Source organism: Phlebotomus papatasi, chromosome 2, assembly GCF_024763615.1.
Source record: "Phlebotomus papatasi isolate M1 chromosome 2, Ppap_2.1, whole genome shotgun sequence".
Classification (NCBI taxonomy): domain Eukaryota; kingdom Metazoa; phylum Arthropoda; class Insecta; order Diptera; family Psychodidae; genus Phlebotomus; species Phlebotomus papatasi.
The window spans coordinates 58,503,563-58,522,217 of NC_077223.1; the positions used below are offsets into that span (position 1 = coordinate 58,503,563).

General features: G+C 31.9%; 1 protein-coding gene across 1 annotated transcript in view; it reads right to left on the minus strand.

The window, feature by feature from the left end:
- Nucleotides 1-18,655, minus strand: part of LOC129801896 (autophagy-related protein 13 homolog) — a 73,454-nt gene that overhangs the window by 15,699 nt on the left and 39,100 nt on the right. Inside the window, exon 3 of the mRNA XM_055847331.1 lies at nt 3,503-3,701. Within this exon, the coding sequence (XP_055703306.1) occupies nt 3,503-3,701 (199 nt within the window). The remainder of the gene's footprint in view (nt 1-3,502; nt 3,702-18,655) is intronic.

The window sequence follows — 18,655 nt, forward strand, 5'->3', positions numbered from 1 at the left end:
CCATCTTGAGGGGCTAAGCACTGGAATTGACGCTGTTTTGACGCAATTTTTAGTACAAATAGAACTCAAGTGGGAATTTTGTATGAGTAACACAAACTTAAACAAGCATAAGGAGATTTAGATATTGTATTAATTCCTTGAATTCTCTGATAAGCTTTTAAAGGCTAATTCGTATTTCAAAGCTCGAACTCAGAGAGCAGTTGTATAATCCACTTTTTCACTTTTTTTCAACTTGTGACATGACTAGAGACCAAATAGTAGGAGATATCAACTTCCAGTCTTTGACGACCCCCCCCCCCATAAATCAACATTATCTAGCACAGTTTTTTTCTCCCCCAACGAATCCCTCCTGCCCCACCGAAACCATGTTTCTTGGTTTATTTCTAAAATGGATCCAAGGAGTTACTTTTTAATTTTCGAATATGTTCTAGATGTAAACAAGGTGAATATTTTGTCCTTAGACTCCTATGTTCGAAAAACACTTCGATATTGAATTTTCGAAGGTCAAAGTTTAACCAATTTGGAAGCCCAATTTTTTTTTGATAAAAAAATAGTTTTAAAATATTATATTCCTTCATAGCAATTTTTATCTGTACGTTACTTTTACACGGGTTTCCGACTGAAGGTTTAGTCCATTGGCAGTAAAAGCCCAGTTCCTCAAGATTTCGAAACTTTAAATAACGCGAGATATTAGTAGTTCTCAATATCTAGTAAAAAAGTTTCCCAAAAGCCTTGCATGATAAAGAATTAGATAAGATAGCAAAGCCTTATAGCAAAGCCTAAGACCGTCTTCAGACTAGAGGTTTAGCCCAATTCCCGAGGGTCTTAAAAACAGCAACCGATTTTATTGATTTTTCAAAATGTAATAGGTCATTTACCCTTAAAAATCCAATCATAAGTCAAAATTTTCCAAAAAATCTTGACTGATAAGATATTAGAAAAGTTAAGCCATATGGCTAAGCCTTAGGTTTTAAGCCCGTATAAGCCTAAGGGCTCAAATATACTCAGGCTGAACTTCGAGAATATTTAGATTTAGACTGTAAAATTTAGCAGTAAAGGATTTGGTAAAGGAAATTTATAAAAAAGACCTCTAATTGCTGATCTTAAGCTCTCAGTGTATAAAAGCTTGGAATAAATCTTTACCATTTATGGGAATAATATTAACCATTTATGGAAAACTGTTCAGAAATATTGTTAGAAAATTATGGAAAGAGAAAATTAGTAGAGAACCAGGGGAAAATGTGTCAAGCTGAAAATTTAAAAATTTGATATTTTCCTGTATAATAGCCTCTAAATACTAGAGAAATGTATGTCCATTAATTTCTTAAGGCATGATTTTCTACTCCTGTTTCGTAAGTTTTTTTTTCTTTAATTCTATCACTTAAGGAGGATCTTCATCGCGATCCGGTCTATTTGGTCTGATCAGTAAAGAACGTCCTTAAGTGCTAAAATTAAGCAAAACTCTAGGAAAAGCAGGGACGCAGTCACCCTCGAAGTGCCAAGTTACCCTCAATTACGATATTGAAATCTGGGGTCTTGTTTTAAAATATATCAATTTTAAACTATTTCTTTTTCAAAAATTATATATTAGTGATTATTTCTAAAATAATTTGGATCTAATAAATACGATCAAGTTGTCCGTTTTAGGTTTTTTCGGAAAGCTGCTTGCAAGATTTTTTTATTCATTAAAAAAAAACTTCTCGGGGTAAAAAGTAACAAAATTCTGGACAATCTCCAATTCGCCTTTCTTTGCCTATTTTAATCAGGGAAGAGATTTTCCTTGGCAAAAACCTTGGCAAAACCCGCTTTTGGATAATAATTTGAAAAGGGTTGTACTTGTTGATATAAAAAAAAGTTTGTAACAAACTTGTAGGGGGTCAAGTTTTGTAGGGGAATAAGCACATTTCTTTTGGAGACAGAAGAAAATCGTTTTCGGAAAAGTTTTAAGGCGATAAATTTCTTATAAGGAGATACATAAAATCTTTTCAAATCTTGCAGCTCATAAAAAAATCATTTTCGCATCATTGTGCCTCATGTTTCCCTATTATTTTAAGAAATTTCCGATCTGTTCATAATGTTTGACATGTTAAAAATTCAAAATCTTATTCTTCGTTTGAGATTAAATGTGAGCTACTTTTAATGATAACTTAGAAGAGTTAACACAAACAAATTAATTTATTTCACTTTGAAGACTTAACATTAATTCTGTAAAGAAAATCTCAATAGAGCTAATATAAAGATTAATTTATTTAAAGTTAATTTAAAGGTCAATTTAGAGATTTATCTAAGAATTGAGGAACTAATTCTCGATTCAATAGTAATACTTCACAAAATAACATTATATATAAAAAATATAAAACATTGTAATCTCATGTTTCTTAATCTTCGATAATAAAATAAAATTCTACTAATCACAAGTTTTAATCTAATTAAACATCATGACGGAAATTCAAAGAAAATCGGTATAAATATTTTTGGTCAGTAAAAAAACCTACAATCACTAAAACATCGAAATGGGCAATAAAATATTCTATTTTAATCAGTATATACCATATAAAACTGATAAGAAATTAATTTAAACAACATTTTAGTTACTAAGCTGATTCATAACCTTTTAGTTTTTTTCTGGTCAGAATATTTCAATGTTTTAGTAATTAAATTTTATTATTTTATTTTTTTTTTAAATTAGTTTTAATCAATTTCATTATTTTAATAAATTAGATTTTTAAAAACCTAATTTATTAAATTACCGACCCAAATTTTGTAACCATTGAGATTGATGATATTTTTGTTTATTAAATTATTTTAAAATTCTTAACACTCTTTAATGAGCCCTACTTTAGAAAATTCAAATTTACTGAATTCAGTAATGGAGTAGGTCCCTTGGCGACTTGAAAAAAATTCAAAATTTTGTTAATTTATCAATCAACAAAATGAGTTTGTCAATTTGCCAAAATTTTGATTTTTTATAACCACTTGACAAGCAAAAAAATAACACGGCGTTTTACATAAATCGCCAAGAAAAAATAAACACCTTAAAAATGTTTAAATCTTTTTAAAAATTCTTTTTAAAAATCTTTTTATACAATCTTTATCTTTTTTAGTAAAATAGCTAAAACTCAACTAGCTATTTCCAAAAATTCAGATACTGCGCAGTAAACTGGAGTACCTGATCAAAATCAGAATGTACTTTAACCCCTTTCGAAAACCGGTAACTTTGAACACCCTTCCCTTTATCACCAAATGTTGTAAATTGATACAAAAATTAATCGAGTCGCTACGATAAACACTCAAAAAAGGTAAGAGCATGGCTCAATATTCTATTATTAACCACCAGCCGGTTGCGGCGTCAGCAACTTTCCCTCATGTACCTCACAAATCATTCAACTGATATCACAGGTTTTTCTTCACATATCACAGTTTTTTTTTGTAAATTCATTTTCAAAACACTGGTAAATCCAAAATAACAATTTTTTTTGTAGTTCGAATAAAAAATACTCACGTTTTTCTATTGCTGTGATGGTATCTGATGTGCTTGGGACTGATATCCTTGAGAAAATGATCACTTTTCAGCATAATTGTATTATCCCTGCCCGTTTGCGTGGGTGAGATGGTCATTTTGGTGCGATAGGCCACTTCCATGCTCAGCATTCCAATAGTTGTGCACAATTGTCCCACCCTCAGTTGCTTATGTCCGTCTCCTAATGTTGGACGACGTGGAATAAAAACGAAAGAACCGATGTTGAGTGCTCAATCAAATCCAACATACTGAATATTACAACTTTTCTCAGACATTCGCTTTGCAATCGCAACTCTTTTTCCCCATCCCATTCTTACTGATCATAATATTCTGCCTCTCCATGTCTCTCTCTCTCTGTCTTTCATTTCTCAATGTGTCCCACTCATATAAGTACATTATACTATATTTATAGTATGTGTATTTATTTATTTTTTGCCGTCTTATCTGTGAAACACTCGTACTTTCTTGCCTTGATGATTGTGTGTATGCTCTCTTGCCACGTTGTTGAACGCAAGAATATTGCTCTGTAGTGGCCAAGAGTTTTGCCGATACATCAAAATATTTTTACATGAGACACACTCCTTGCAGAAAAACCGCGAACACCATTTACGTTCGCTTAAAAATTTATTATGAAAATTATATAAAAAGTTCTTTTACTAGGGGAGAGCGCGCTATACTTTCGGACGACTCATGCTTTAAACAACTCATTTTTTAAATGTATATTTTTAATGAATATTTATTTGTAATAATAATTAATATAATGAATTTTAATAGCTATAGTCCAATACCTGAAATTTCCTGAAAAGATCTAGGGGAAGGTTTTGCACCTTCGTAAAAGTTGATTTTTTTTTCAAGTTACTAAATGAATTTCATTCATAGACATATAATCTAAAAGATAGTTCTACGTCTCACATTTCCTGACAAACTTGGAAGCCTAGGCCTTTTTTCTGGATCCAAATGGCAAAAATAAAAAATGGGCCTAAAATCGTAATTCATTTCTTTTTTTGATGTGTAATATTTTATGCATTTTTGCACACTTCAAGTGTCTTTTCGAAAAAGCAACTATTCCAAGTTATAAAGGTTTATTAGGGTTAATATTTACCGTGAAAATCTTTTGCTTGAAGGGAGTTGTTTTTGTGGGTGGAGGAAAATTCATGAAAATTACCACCCTTGCAGCTCAGGAAAATTGAATTTTGCAGCTTCGTAAAAACATCTGTCAAAATTACTGACCACCGAATTTGAGAATTCCTCACTGTTTTGGGTCACACTGTGCATGCCGCTCGGGATATTTGACTCATCAGAGATTCCACTGAATAAATTCACAAGAAAATTGGGATATTAAACAATTTTCACTAAAGTCTGGAAGGAAAACACGCACTTCCCCATCAAAATGAGACTTCATCACATGTTCTTATTTCACTTCTGTCAAATTGAACATTGAGCCTGAATCTGCTTATGGCAGATGTGATTCATTCATTGCCCATGCGGTGCGTTTTGAGAATTTTTCATCCAATTTGCTTTGTTTTCAAGCGGAACTTTTCACACTTTACTTTAAATTAATCACTGGTAATCACTGATGTTCAAAAAATGTTCTGTAAGACAGATTCGAGACGTTAGAGAAAAAACAAGGATTACAATAGGTGTGATTACTACTTTCTGATTTGTGCAGTGATGAAACTAGACTGCTTATGGTAGATGTGATTCTTTATTTGCCACTTCGATGTATTTTGAGTATTTATCATTCAATTTTCCTTGTTTTAAAGTGGAACTTCCCACATTTCACTTTAAATTGGTGGCTGGTCATTTTTGAAATCAGTTACGTCCGAAATATGTTCTGTAAGACCCATTGGAGGTGTTAGAGAAAATCCGAGGATTACATTAGGTGTGATTATGAGAGAATCATACCTAACCAAGCTCTTAACTGATTAAATTGAAATATCGATTTTCGAAAATTCGATGTAAAATATTTCGAAAACCGCACACGGTTTTTTCAAGGCCTGTTCTTTGTATATTGGGAGCAGTCTTCGTTAAAAAATGTATTTTTGACAGAAAATTGACGTTATCCACTTACAGCAGTGTACATGAGTTCCTTCTAAAGATCTATTTTTGACCAAAATTGCTCTCAATGTGTAGAGGCCTTTATGAAATTTTAGTTACAATTGGACCTATGCAACGAGGGATCGCACGATCCCATTGATATACCTTCACCAAACCAATAATTACAAATTACTTGACCGAATGTTTATTAAACGTTTTCGATGAAATTCTATTATAATGTTATATCTAATATAGAGGACCTGTTCAACGACAGATCATATCATTCTCCCTTCTATTTCAATATAGGGGAAACTGGGCGGTAGTAAACATAGAGTAGGTTACACCTTCAAAGTTCAAAGTTCCGTCCAGTCTTGTCCTGCATATATATTGCCAGTATAAAATGTGTTATGTTTTCCTCCCACGTGTTATCCGTCTACCTTCCCTTTTGAGGGGTTATTTCAATTATAACACGTGGCAGTAAAAAATTTGTTTATATGTGAATAAAGTAGTTCCTGTCAAAATTCCGAACGTCAAAATTTCGAAAAGACCAAGCTAAAACCCTGAAAGCTAAAATTCTGAATGAGCCGAAACACAAGTAGATTTTGATTCTCCAATAGTGTCTTGGATAAAAGGTAAATGGAACTCCATTTGTACAAAAAGTCGTTGATATTCGAAGAATTCAAATTCAATTTCGAATTTTTATACTAAATTTTCGAACAAGGTGGGGAAAATTTATCAAATATCACACTAAAATGCTGACAAAGAGTTACTGTGATTATGGAGTGATTAAATAATGGATTTCAAGATCTACTTGTGGATGGAAAGAATGAGTCGATATCCCGAAATAGTTAAAATCCTGAACGCCAAAATTCCGAAAGCTAAACACCAAAAACCATAATACGGAAAAGAAAAAAATCTCAAAAACCAAAATCCCGAGAGCGAAAGAATTCTTAAGTGTTATAGCTCCAACCAGCGCGGATGCAACCGTAAGGGCCTTGACAGACCTGAGGATTAGCCGAGCGAGAGACAGCTTAGCGTAATTATATTCGACATAATGGTTAAACTACTTTTCCATCATTTTCCATTAAGCCGTTTCGCGTCTTAAGTCGTAAGTCTGTCAAGAGCATAAGAGTAGCTGACATTTTTAAAAATTCGGGATATTTGGATTTTGGTATGTTGGCTTTTTAAATTTTGTTGGCTTAATTATGTTGGCTTTTTAAATTTTAATTAAAACTCTTTTAATTAATTGCAATAGCTCTGTTATTTTTCAATAATTCAGAAAATATTTCTTTACGAAACAATGATTGGATAAACGTTATCCTAAGTGTTGAATAGTCACTGTCTCCTTCAACCACATCGAGACACTCGTTGATTTATTTATATCGAATTCTGGCGCTATTTTGATCTTTATTCACTTGTAAATAAGAATTAATTTAATAATTCTCTTCTCTAGGCACCACTATTGTTAGGTACCCATTGAATTCCTTTCTCCTACCCAGAGACTATTAATAATAATAAAAATAATAATAATAATCTAATATTTCCTCTTGAAAGAATATAATAGTGACAGAGTTTAATATCTTTTATTTAATTTCTTCTTTAACTATAGTCACAAGAGAAGCAATAAGAGAGTAAACTCATTAGAAGGAGTCATGAGTGAGTGCCCCTTTAACACTGAAATATCTCAAGCGATATTTTCAACTTTATAAATTCTCTTAATTAACCACTCATTTCGTGTTAAAATTAGGTGTGTACTGTGTATGGGTTAATATCTCACCGAGATACCGGAAATAGGAGTTACTGGAATTTTTTAGCTTGTTGTTTTTTAGTGCCTTACACCTGAGTAGTATTTTTTGCTTTAATTTTTTTTGACAAGATATTTACTTCAGATGAAATCTCATGAATAGGAACATCCTTGAATATGCGCAAATTTTTTCTTTTCTAGAAGGCTAGAAGATTACTCACAAAATCGACATGAGAGAGATGTGAATGTGAAATTTATTTTCTATAATACAAGATACCTTCTGATCGTCAAGATGCTTTTTCACCATCAATTTCACTTTCAAATGGAATTGATTCAATTTGCGGAACATGTCGTGGATTCAGTATACTACTTGATTTTATTGAACATCTTCTTGCCTTTTGATGTTCTATATAAGATGGGTGCCAGACGAGGTAGTGGATTGCAATTGGGAATTGAGGAAGTGACACATTGAGAAAATTGAGCTTGAAATCATTTTCCCTCTCTATATATACAGTGAGTGTCAATAGTTTGTTGCCTAATGGATGTTTGAGAAATCAAGTGAAAAAAATGATAGAAAAAAATACTTTTCCAAATTTTTCTTTTTGCAGATGAGTTCCTTGTAATCCGTAGATATTATTTATAATTTTCAAAAAAAATAATTAATTTTATTTCATATCAAAAATAATTGTTTTCCAAAAATTGGTCATTTTTGAAAAATCAAAAGTTTGTTGCCTCATTAAAAAAACTAATTCAAAATGGTGAAAACGTGCAACCAACTTTATGTAAACCGGTTACATTTTGAGCTTATGTCATTTGATAGGCAAATGGTGGATTTGTACATTTTTAAGGCTGTCAATGGTAAATATATAGGTGTAAAAGTGATGATAAATAACAAGAAATAATCAGTTTTTTGATAATTCATAATTTAGGTTATAATGGCAAATTACAAAAAGTTGAAAGGTGGGATATTGTCCAGAGATACTGCCAAAACGAATCTGCGTAGTTAATTGCGAAATTTAATAGAAAATTACGAAAGGTTAGACATAAAATATTCAAATATTATATTAATGAGGTACGAGTACATCTGAAAAACGTTACTGGCAGACCTAGGGTATCGACTCAGAGGGTTGATAACAGCATTGTAAGTATCTCTGATAGTGACCCGATGATGTCTGCTTCATAAATTAAAAGATAGTTGGTTACTGAAGGAACACAGGTCCCTACAGTTACAAAAACGAGCTCATATTGAAAGAAAATGGTAAGAATGTTTGGGTGGCTCTCAATATTCCATTGGTAAGCAAGACCAATCTGAATAAAAAGTTGTAAATTTACTTGAAACATGTTAAACAAGTAAAACTACAATATTTTAACCAGATTAAACTAGCTAACCAATGGAATATTGAGAGCCACCCAAACATTCTTACCATTTTCTTTCAATATGAGCTCGTTTTTGTAACTGTAGGGACCTGTGTTCCTTCAGTAACCAACTATCTTTTAATTTATGAAGCAGACATCATTGGGTCACTATCAGAGATACTTACAATGCTGTTATCAACCCTCTGAGTCGATACCCTAGGTCTGCCAGTAACGTTTTTCAGATGTACTCGTACCTCATTAATATAATATTTGAATATTTTATGTCTAACCTTTCGTAATTTTCTATTAAATTTCGCAATTAACTACGCAGATTCGTTCCGGCAGTATCTCTGGACAATATCCCACCTTTCAACTTTTTGTAATTTGCCATTATAACCTAAATTATGAATTATCAAAAAACTGATTATTTCTTGTTATTTATCATCACTTTTACACCTATATATTTACCATTGACAGCCTTAAAAATGTACAAATCCACCATTTGCCTATCAAATGACATAAGCTCAAAATGTAACCGGTTTACATAAAGTTGGTTGCACGTTTTCACCATTTTGAATTAGTTTTTTTAATGAGGCAACAAACTTTTGATTTTTCAAAAATGACCAACTTTTGGAAAATAATTATTTTTGATATGAAATATAATTAATTATTTTTTTTGAAAACTATAAATAATATCTACGGATTACAAGGAACTCATCTGCAAAAAGAAAAATTTGGAAAAGTATTTTTTTCTATCATTTTTTTCACTTGATTTTTCAAACATTCATTAGGCAACAAACTATTGACACTCACTGTACATATTATAGTGTCTGAAATATCTTCATTTCCTCCTTTCCCAAAACACCAAAATAAACTCATCCATTTGATATCAGGAAGTTTGGGTGATTTGAGATGAGATTGAAGGTGAAAGACATTCGTGTATTCTTGAAAGTCATTCTGATAGGAATTTTCCATATAGTAACAATTTCAATCTAAATTATTATTTTGAAGGTTTAATATGTATCACGGCAGATTCCATTGTTCTATTGTTGCACTTTGCGATATTTTTCGACATCTTTTATAGGGGATCTAATCAATCCGTCTGATTCGTCGCAGGCTATCTACGGAAAACACTGTAAGAGATAGCGTCTTGGGACTTTCGAGGGTCTCCCGTATAAGGCGACCCAAGAACCATTAATACAACTTGCATTTTACTGCTCGAACTCAAAGAAATAGATTTGGATTTTTTAGAGAGGTCTTGGAAATTCTAACTCGACTGCATCTGGCTCAATCGGCAGTAAATTGGAAAAAGATCTCTTAATTTGTTCGAAAATTTTCATTTATTATTCATAGGGGAAGTGTGCCAAATTTCGGCCACTTTGAGTGTAATTTCGGCCATGGAAATAAATTAATTAAAATTATGTATGTTATCTTCGAATAGTCAATGAATTCATTTTGCTTTTAAATATTTATTCATTTTTGGATGTATTAACACAAAGACCGTTAAATTTTAGGTATAATTTGGATTTAAATTGCGTTGTAAAAACTCAGTGTGGAAAGAGTCTTACAAAAAATGTGACAGATCATTTGTGTTTCTAGCAGTCTTGTGATTTGTGGTGAAGTGTAAAAGGTTTTCCTCCGGTGTTTTTCATGAAAATTGATTAGTTTTCATTAAAGATTGTTTCTGTTTATGTTAATAGTGAATCAATCTTTAACTTTTGGGTGAAATTTCCCAGATGAATCCTTTATTTCGCGTAAAAAAGTATATACTTTGTGAGCGTCTCTCCGGTGAGGTAATGTTGCCTATTCCGGTAAAATCTTTTGCTTTCCTAAATTTCCTATTCATTTGGTGTTTTTTTTTTCAATTTCTGAGTTCTCCAATGTCCATAGAAAAAACCATCGCTTCTATGAAAAAGATGATGTGGAAAAGGCCTTGGAAGAGTTCAGGAAGGGCAAATTGCTACGGGAATCTACGCGTAAATTTGAGATGCTACTCTTCAGGTCTTCAGGACAAATTACACGGAAGATATCAGGGTTTGTGGATCATATAAACATATTAAACTAAATATTGAACTCGTTCCGTTAGACGTTTTGAAATTTTCTATCCGTTGCGTCACAAAATGTGGTCAGAAAAAAGGTGGCCGGTATTTCACACAAAGTGGACGGAATACTACCCAAAGCAATGTCCATATTATTATTAATTTTTCAACATTTAAGGAAGTGATTTAAAGAAAACAAAAATGATAAACTACAGTGAGTGTCAATAGTTTGTTGCCTAATGGATGTTTGAGAAATCAAGTGAAAAAAATGATAGAAAAAAATACTTTTCCAAATTTTTCTTTTTGCAGATGAGTTCCTTGTAATCCGTAGATATTATTTATAGTTTTCAAAAAAAATAATTAATTTTATTTCATATCAAAAATAATTGTTTTCCAAAAGTTGGTCATTTTTGAAAAATCAAAAGTTTGTTGCCTCATTAAAAAAACTAATTAAAAATGGTGAAAACGTGCAACCAACTTTATGTAAACCGGTTACATTTTAAGCTTATGTCATTTGAGAGGCAAATGGTGGATTTGTACATTTTTAAGGCTGTCAATGGTAAATATATAGGTGTAAGTGTGATGATAAATAACAAGAAATAATCAGTTTTTTGATAATTCATAATTTAGGTTACAATGGCAAATTACAAAAAGTTGAAAGGTGGGATATTGTCCAGAGATACTGTTGGAAGGAATCGGCGTCGCTTAATTTCCAAATTTTATGGAAATTCATGAAAAGTTAAACATAAAATGGTCAAATATTATAGTGATGAAGCACGAGTACATTTGAAAAACGCTACTGGTAGACCCAGGGTTTCGACTCAGAAAGTCGATAACCGCATTTTAGGTATCTCTGATAGTAACCCCATGATGTTTGCTTCAAAAATTCAGAGTCGGCTGGTTACAGAAGGCATACAGGCTTCAAAACCAACCGCAATTTAATGAAAGTGGTAAGAACAATTACTTGGTTTGCAGGTTTCCATTGGTAAACAAAACCAATCTGGTTAAAAGGTTGTAAATTCACTTGGAGCATGCTAAAAACGGAAAAATACAACCTCTTACGCAGTTTGGTTTTGGTTACCAATGGAATCTTGCGAGCCAAGTACCTATTCTTATATTTTCTTTCATTTTGAGTTTGATTTTCGAAGCATTTGAAGTCTGTATGCCTTCTGTAACCAGCCGACTTTGAATTTTTGAAGCAAACATCATGGGGTTACTATCAGAGATACCTAGAATGCGGTTATCGACTTTCTGAGTCGAAACCCTGGGTTTACCAGTAGCGTTTTTCAGATGTACTCGTGCCTCATAACTATAATATTTGACCATTTTATGTATAACTTTTCATGAATTTCCATAAAATTTGGCAATTAAGCGACGCCGATTCCTTCCAGCAGTATCTCTGGACAATATCCCACCTTTCAACTATTTGTAATTTGCCATTATAACCTAAATTATGAATTATCAAAAAACTGATTATTTCTTGTTATTTATCATCACTTTTACACCTATATATTTACCATTGACAGCCTTAAAAATGTATAAATCCACCATTTGCCTATCAAATGACATAAGCTCAAAATGTAACCGGTTTACATAAAGTTGGTTGCACGTTTTCACCATTTTTAATTAGTTTTTTTTAATGAGGCAACAAACTTTTGATTTTTCAAAAATGACCAACTTTTGGAAAACAATTATTTTTGATATGAAATAAAATTAATTATTTTTTTTGAAAACTATAAATAATATCTACGGATTACAAGGAACTCATCTGCAAAAAGAAAAATTTGGAAAAGTATTTTTTTCTATCATTTTTTTCACTTGATTTCTCAAACATCCATTAGGCAACAAACTATTGACACTCACTGTAGTTTTCAAGATTCCACACAACCTTCCCGAAAAGGAAGTAACAAAAAATATCATTATGAATTAAAATTATTGCATTTCAAACTTAGGACTTCGGTGCTTATATGCAACTATGCCGAAATTTGGCACACTTACCCTATATTGGTCTTGCAGTTAAACGGTAAGAGATAACGAATTCCGGTATTCAGTGACCCCCCCCCCCCTCAATAAGTCTATAGAGGAATGTTGGCATGGTTCGTACACAGTAAATCTTCAGACTCCAAAAGTGTGGTTGTGTTTGTGCTTATTGATAAGTTCCTGATTTTTTTGACAAGTCTGAACCGATACAAATCAGCTATAAAGCGAAAACTGATCGTTACGCGAAATTTAATGCCCTAGACACACTCACGACTTAAGCCGAGAGACGGCTTATTATATTCAAAATAATGATTTGTCTAAATGTCCATCAGTTTTCCATTAACTAAGCCGTTTCTCGGCTTAAGACGAGAGCCGGATTAATCAGACACTGATGTAAATGTAATCTGATAATTATTTTGATTACAATTACGTTAAGCCGTCTTTCGGCTTAGGTCATAAGTGTGTCTAGAGCGTAATTTGTATTACTTCTAAAACATTTTGAGCGATCTTTTCAGTAATTATACGTCGGTTATAAATCAGTAAACTCAAAAAGAAATTGTAAAAAATAGCAGTATTGTCATATTCGTAAACACTATGCTTTTCTTTATTAATTGAACTTAAAAAAGTAAAAAAAAAATATTGTTAAGATATAGTATCAAAGGGCCTCGACAGACCTGAGGATTAGCCGAAAGGCGGCTTAGTATAATTATATTCGAAATAATGATTAAACAACATTTCAATAATTTTTCAGTAAGTCGTCTCTCGGCTTAAGTCTTAAGTGTGTCTAGGGCATAAGTTACGAGTTTAAGCACTTCGCAAATCTGGAACACTTTGTCACTCTTTATTTAAAATATATATATCCCAGTTTTCTGAGTAATTTGCTTAATTAAACAAAAACAATCAATTTTTTTAATTATTGCAAAACTATAAACCAAAATACTACAAGGAAAAGGGAACAGTATTGTATTAACATCCAACGATGTATAAAACTAAAATATTCCTCAATTCTCACATTCTCTTAACATAAACTTCGCTATAAGACATAATTTTATTATCTTCATAACAAAATTATTCATAGAATCGTCAGATAAAGCAAAAGTTGTGCAAAACTAGAATTTCAACAACTTTACTAATCCGCAGAAGAAACAAATCATTACTAAAGTTAAAATGAATTTTCAGCTAAGAATTTTCTCCCGACAGCAAGAAAATAAATCAACGTTCTCAAGTTTCGAGAAACATTTTCTTTGCAATTTGGTCAAAGGAATGCAATGTTACTACTCTATCTCTTAATACTTTGAAAAGAAGCACAAGATGATGGTTTGGAATTTAAAGAAACAACCCAATGAACACTCGGAAATGGCATAAACAAGCACAAAAGTGCATTTGCTGGAGGAATGTTATGCTGAGGATAAATTGGCTTAATGAACAACGGGGACCCCAAGAAACGGCTAAGTAAGAAAGAAGTAAGAGAGAATTGACCAGAGAATAATTTAAAGTAAAGAAAGAGTTGCATTCATCCCAGTGAAACTCTATCTATATACTTCAAGATGAGCGTTGGAGTGAAAAGTAGAATAAAGGGACTGATTGTGTGAGACGATAGGAAACTTGCAAAATTGATAATTTAATACTTCTCTGCATTACAAAGTTCTGCGAGATGAACCTTGTACAGAATTCCGTCTAGACAATCATTGTTCCATTGCATGACTTTGTGTATTGCTCAAGACAAATTTCAACTTAAAATTACTAACATTCTCTCTGCAACACTGACAAATACCCTGAATTCCAATTCTATGACGTGTATGCTAAACTAGTTAAATGAACTATATTTTTTTTTTACTAGCTCTCTAAAAGAATTTACTGGTATTATATTATACCATCTAACAAATGAATAAATGTGAAATGTTTAGAGGCCAAAAACCATTCATTCTTTTTACCACTCTATTTGTTTGTGGCTTTGGTATTTGCTCGCAAAACTCATTCATTTTGAGGCACCTCCGCAAAAAGAGCCAAATGCCAAGAGAAGCACCAAACCTCAGGAGAAATTACAATCTTCCGCCTACCACATCATTTAGCCAAATCTTTTTCCCTCTCTGTTTCATTTTACAAAATGAATCAGAAGCTTAAAATCAAGTGGATTTTGCCACAAAAATCAAAGAGGTTTTGCAACAAAGAGGCCTAATATAGACGTAATCTTTAGGGGACTGAACAAATTTAATAATGATTCGTGGTTTTCTCAAAATATGTGAAAATTTGTGAATTTCAAAATATATATTTTTTAAACCATATACTTCTATACTCCTAGTAAATCTTGAAATTTAATTATAATATTGCACTTGTTTAAAATATCATTTTTATTTTTTAACACACTTGAAAAACTTATTCATATTCCATGACAAAGTCTTTATATTCGAAACAGTCAAATTTGATGAATCTCTACAGAGAAATTTATGTCCATATTTGGCATTTTTCAAGAAAATTTGACAGTTTCTGTAGGCAGCGGCTTTCAGACTTCGCATACACTCTGGCTTCGAACACATCATATTAATCCGTTAATGAATCGGGCTGGCCCTATCCAAGAAACACACATTTTCTGCAAAAATTTAGTCTGATTCATTAAAGGAATATAAGAAAATATGAAATGTTCGTAGCTTTCCCTACAAGCAAAAACAATTTCCTTCAATAAGCCAAATATTAATGAAAGTGTAAAGTCTGTGTAAAGACCATTAAAGACTTTCGCACATTGTGATATCGTGATCTTGTCAAAATGGTACATTTTGAAGTAAATTCCATCAAAATGCTTCATTTTAATGAAATTTTCTCACATTTCCCAGAGCTTCATTTTTGTCAATATTTGGCATATTGAAGCAAAGTGTTTACACCTTTATGGCCTCTACACACTACAGAAATTTATGTCCATAATAAAGCAAATTCCCTACGCTTGTGTAGGAAAAACTCTTCCATATGGACATAAATTTGTCTACTGTGTAAAGACCATTACAGTGAAAATTGATACTTTTTTCCAGTAATGCCAAATATGGACATAAATTTCTCTACAGCATGTAAAGGCCATAAGGCTGTAGTTTTCCATTGCAAATTGCAATAAGATGTCAATTTATAAAGATATTTCATGATTTATACTTATTAGAAGAAATTTTCGTCAAAATAGAGCATTTTGAAGCGATTTTATGTGCACGTCCATGGACGGTTTTACGTCCATGGACGCGCACGAGCGATCTACTACAAAATGCTCGATTTTGATGAAATTTCTTTAATAATGCCATATACGAACATAACTTTCTAAAAAGTTTAGAGCTCATAAGGATATACACAGCTTTTCATTAAATTTCATAATAAAAGTGTCAATTTTTAAGATAACATTAGAAATTTTCGTCAAAATAAAGCAGTTTAACTCGAATTTCGTGCACACTTTCCAGCATTTTACTTTAAAATACTCCATTTTGATGAAAATTTATCATAGCAATATTTTTAATTGAGATTCTTTATAGTCTCAGATTCTGTGGTTCGAGGTGAAAGGTGTTCCGCGTACCGAACACGTCGTTTAACCTCTTCTGGAGAAAACGGAAAGATATCGCTAAGCGGTTTTCGGCAGAGGTTAATTGTCGATGGGCGGTTAGAAGTAGGTGATACTAGATTCACCTCCCTGTCGCCATTTTGAAACACCCCCAAATTTTGTTCTTACAATAACTCAGTCCCTAATATGACATCGATTGCTCGAAAATTTTATTATGTTATATCTAGATCTAAAAGCTTTGAATTAAAAAAAAAGTTAAGTCTCCCCGACTTCCCGACCCGAGTTAGAAAAGGGTGAAAATTTTAATTTTCAAATGGCCATATCTCTGGTTTTAATTGCCAGAATATGAAAAAAATGGTGTTTTGGAAAGCTCTCGTTAGAAACTGCAACTCCTCTGAATACTCCAACTCCATCCAATTAAATCCGACTAAACAATAAATTGCATTTTTGACAGAATTTTGACGTTTCCACTTACAGTGCTACAGACAATTTCCCTCAAATTTTTTTGACGTATTTTTTGACGAAAATTGTTCCCAATGTGTAGAGCCCTTAAGCAAACTACACTTATAAAATTAATCTTGAAAAGGGTCTATGTATAAGAAAGCGAATACACTAAAATATGCAATAAAATAGTTTTTTAAACTTTAGTATTTTCCAGTATTTTGAAAAAAAAAAAAAAAACTTGCAATGGCAACCAATAAAAATTAGAAACTGTTTTTGTGGACAAGGTATGCAAGTGGACATTTATTTAAGTACGAAAAGTTGTAACTTCCGTAACGTAACTGTGTTTATTTTATATATCATTAAAGTATATTCAGAGATCGCTAGATCTCTGAATATACTTTGAAAATTGAAGCTACAACCAATCAGAGCACGCATTAAAATTATTTTATTACTTATTCGTAATTTTTTAATGACAGAAATCACAAAATACTACTCAACAGGTTTCACTTTTTTTATGAAAAAACTGAAAATTTCTATTGTCAGTCGGCTTGGTACAGGTCGTGTTACATTTACCACCAACATTTTTTTTTTAATATTAAAATATTACTTTTATAAATACAGTAGACTCTCACTCAATCGGCTCTTTTTCAATCGGGCAACAAATTTTGTTGTCAATTTTTACGTTTAATTATGAAGCTAATTCGCTCAAATTCGCTGTAGTTCTTCCTATTTTATCGTGATTCTTTATAATTGTGCGCTTTTTGTGATATTTGCAAAGGCTTTGACGCTGAATTCTATCGCTAAACCGGATGACATTTTGCCCCATATTCCCGATTGAGAGAAAGTCTACTGTAGCTCCACACAGGAAAATTCCCTAATTATCCACAAACTAGTATAAAGGCTTCTAGGAGCATATTAAAATTAATGCTTTTTTAAAGAAAATTTCCCCTAGATGTAGGCAGAAACGTCAAAAATTTTGAAATAAGGCAATTTTTGGCGAAAACTGCTTTTAGTGTGTAGATGCCATAACAGTGGATTTTTTTCAATAATATGATTTTATCTCAGAAATATCCCAGAATTTTTGAAAACTAAGGGAAGTATGATATATATAGTTTTAGAAATAATTGATTGATTGATTGAATCGATTGATTTTATCCCACATGTGATAGTATTTCAAAATATATTTCAAAATTTTTAGGAGAAAATTAGATTGTTTTTAACGTATTTTAAGATGAAACTTTGGGAAATCAGTGTGATTGAGTTTAACCTATATAAAAATGAATTATCCTAGCTAGAATTATATTTAACTTAAGCATTATCCAATTAAATATTTATTTAAGTGTGGGCAATAACAGGTTGTGTTCATACATAGATAGATTAGATATTCTTAATATTTGTTTTAGAAAGGAACTATGCAAATGTACATCATGTTCATATTATTTCACGAGAAGAATTAGAAGCAAGTCTCAAAGAGAACAATAAGACATCTGCAAAAATCAAGTCAATGTAGAAATCATTGATTAAATGAGACATTCCACAAGATGTTTGTCTAACAATGCCCTCCATTCTCTTTCGCTCTAGCAGATTAATAAAGTCACATATAGCTTTGGATGGAATGAGGATGAGAGAATGGCATTAAAATGAAGTTTATTCTTCCATTCCGAGCATTCCATAATATTCATTGTCATAAATTTATTCAAATGATTTTCGTTAAAGAGAAATTTTCTTCTGACTCATCCAAAAATTTTTTTTAATATACCATTTTTCTTTCGTCAAAATTTTCTCTCATCGAATTTGCAATATTTGCATCCCCAGAAGGGAAATGTCTAAAAGAGTGGAAATATTTTGCATCAGTTATGTAAATATAAAATGTTATAAAAACATATCGAACTGTCAGTGTTTGTACATCAAACAAACTGACCACTTTCAGTTGTAAAATTTCCATTAGTGAATTTTGACGAGATAACGAAGGATTTTCAGTGAAAATTAATCAATGGGATTTT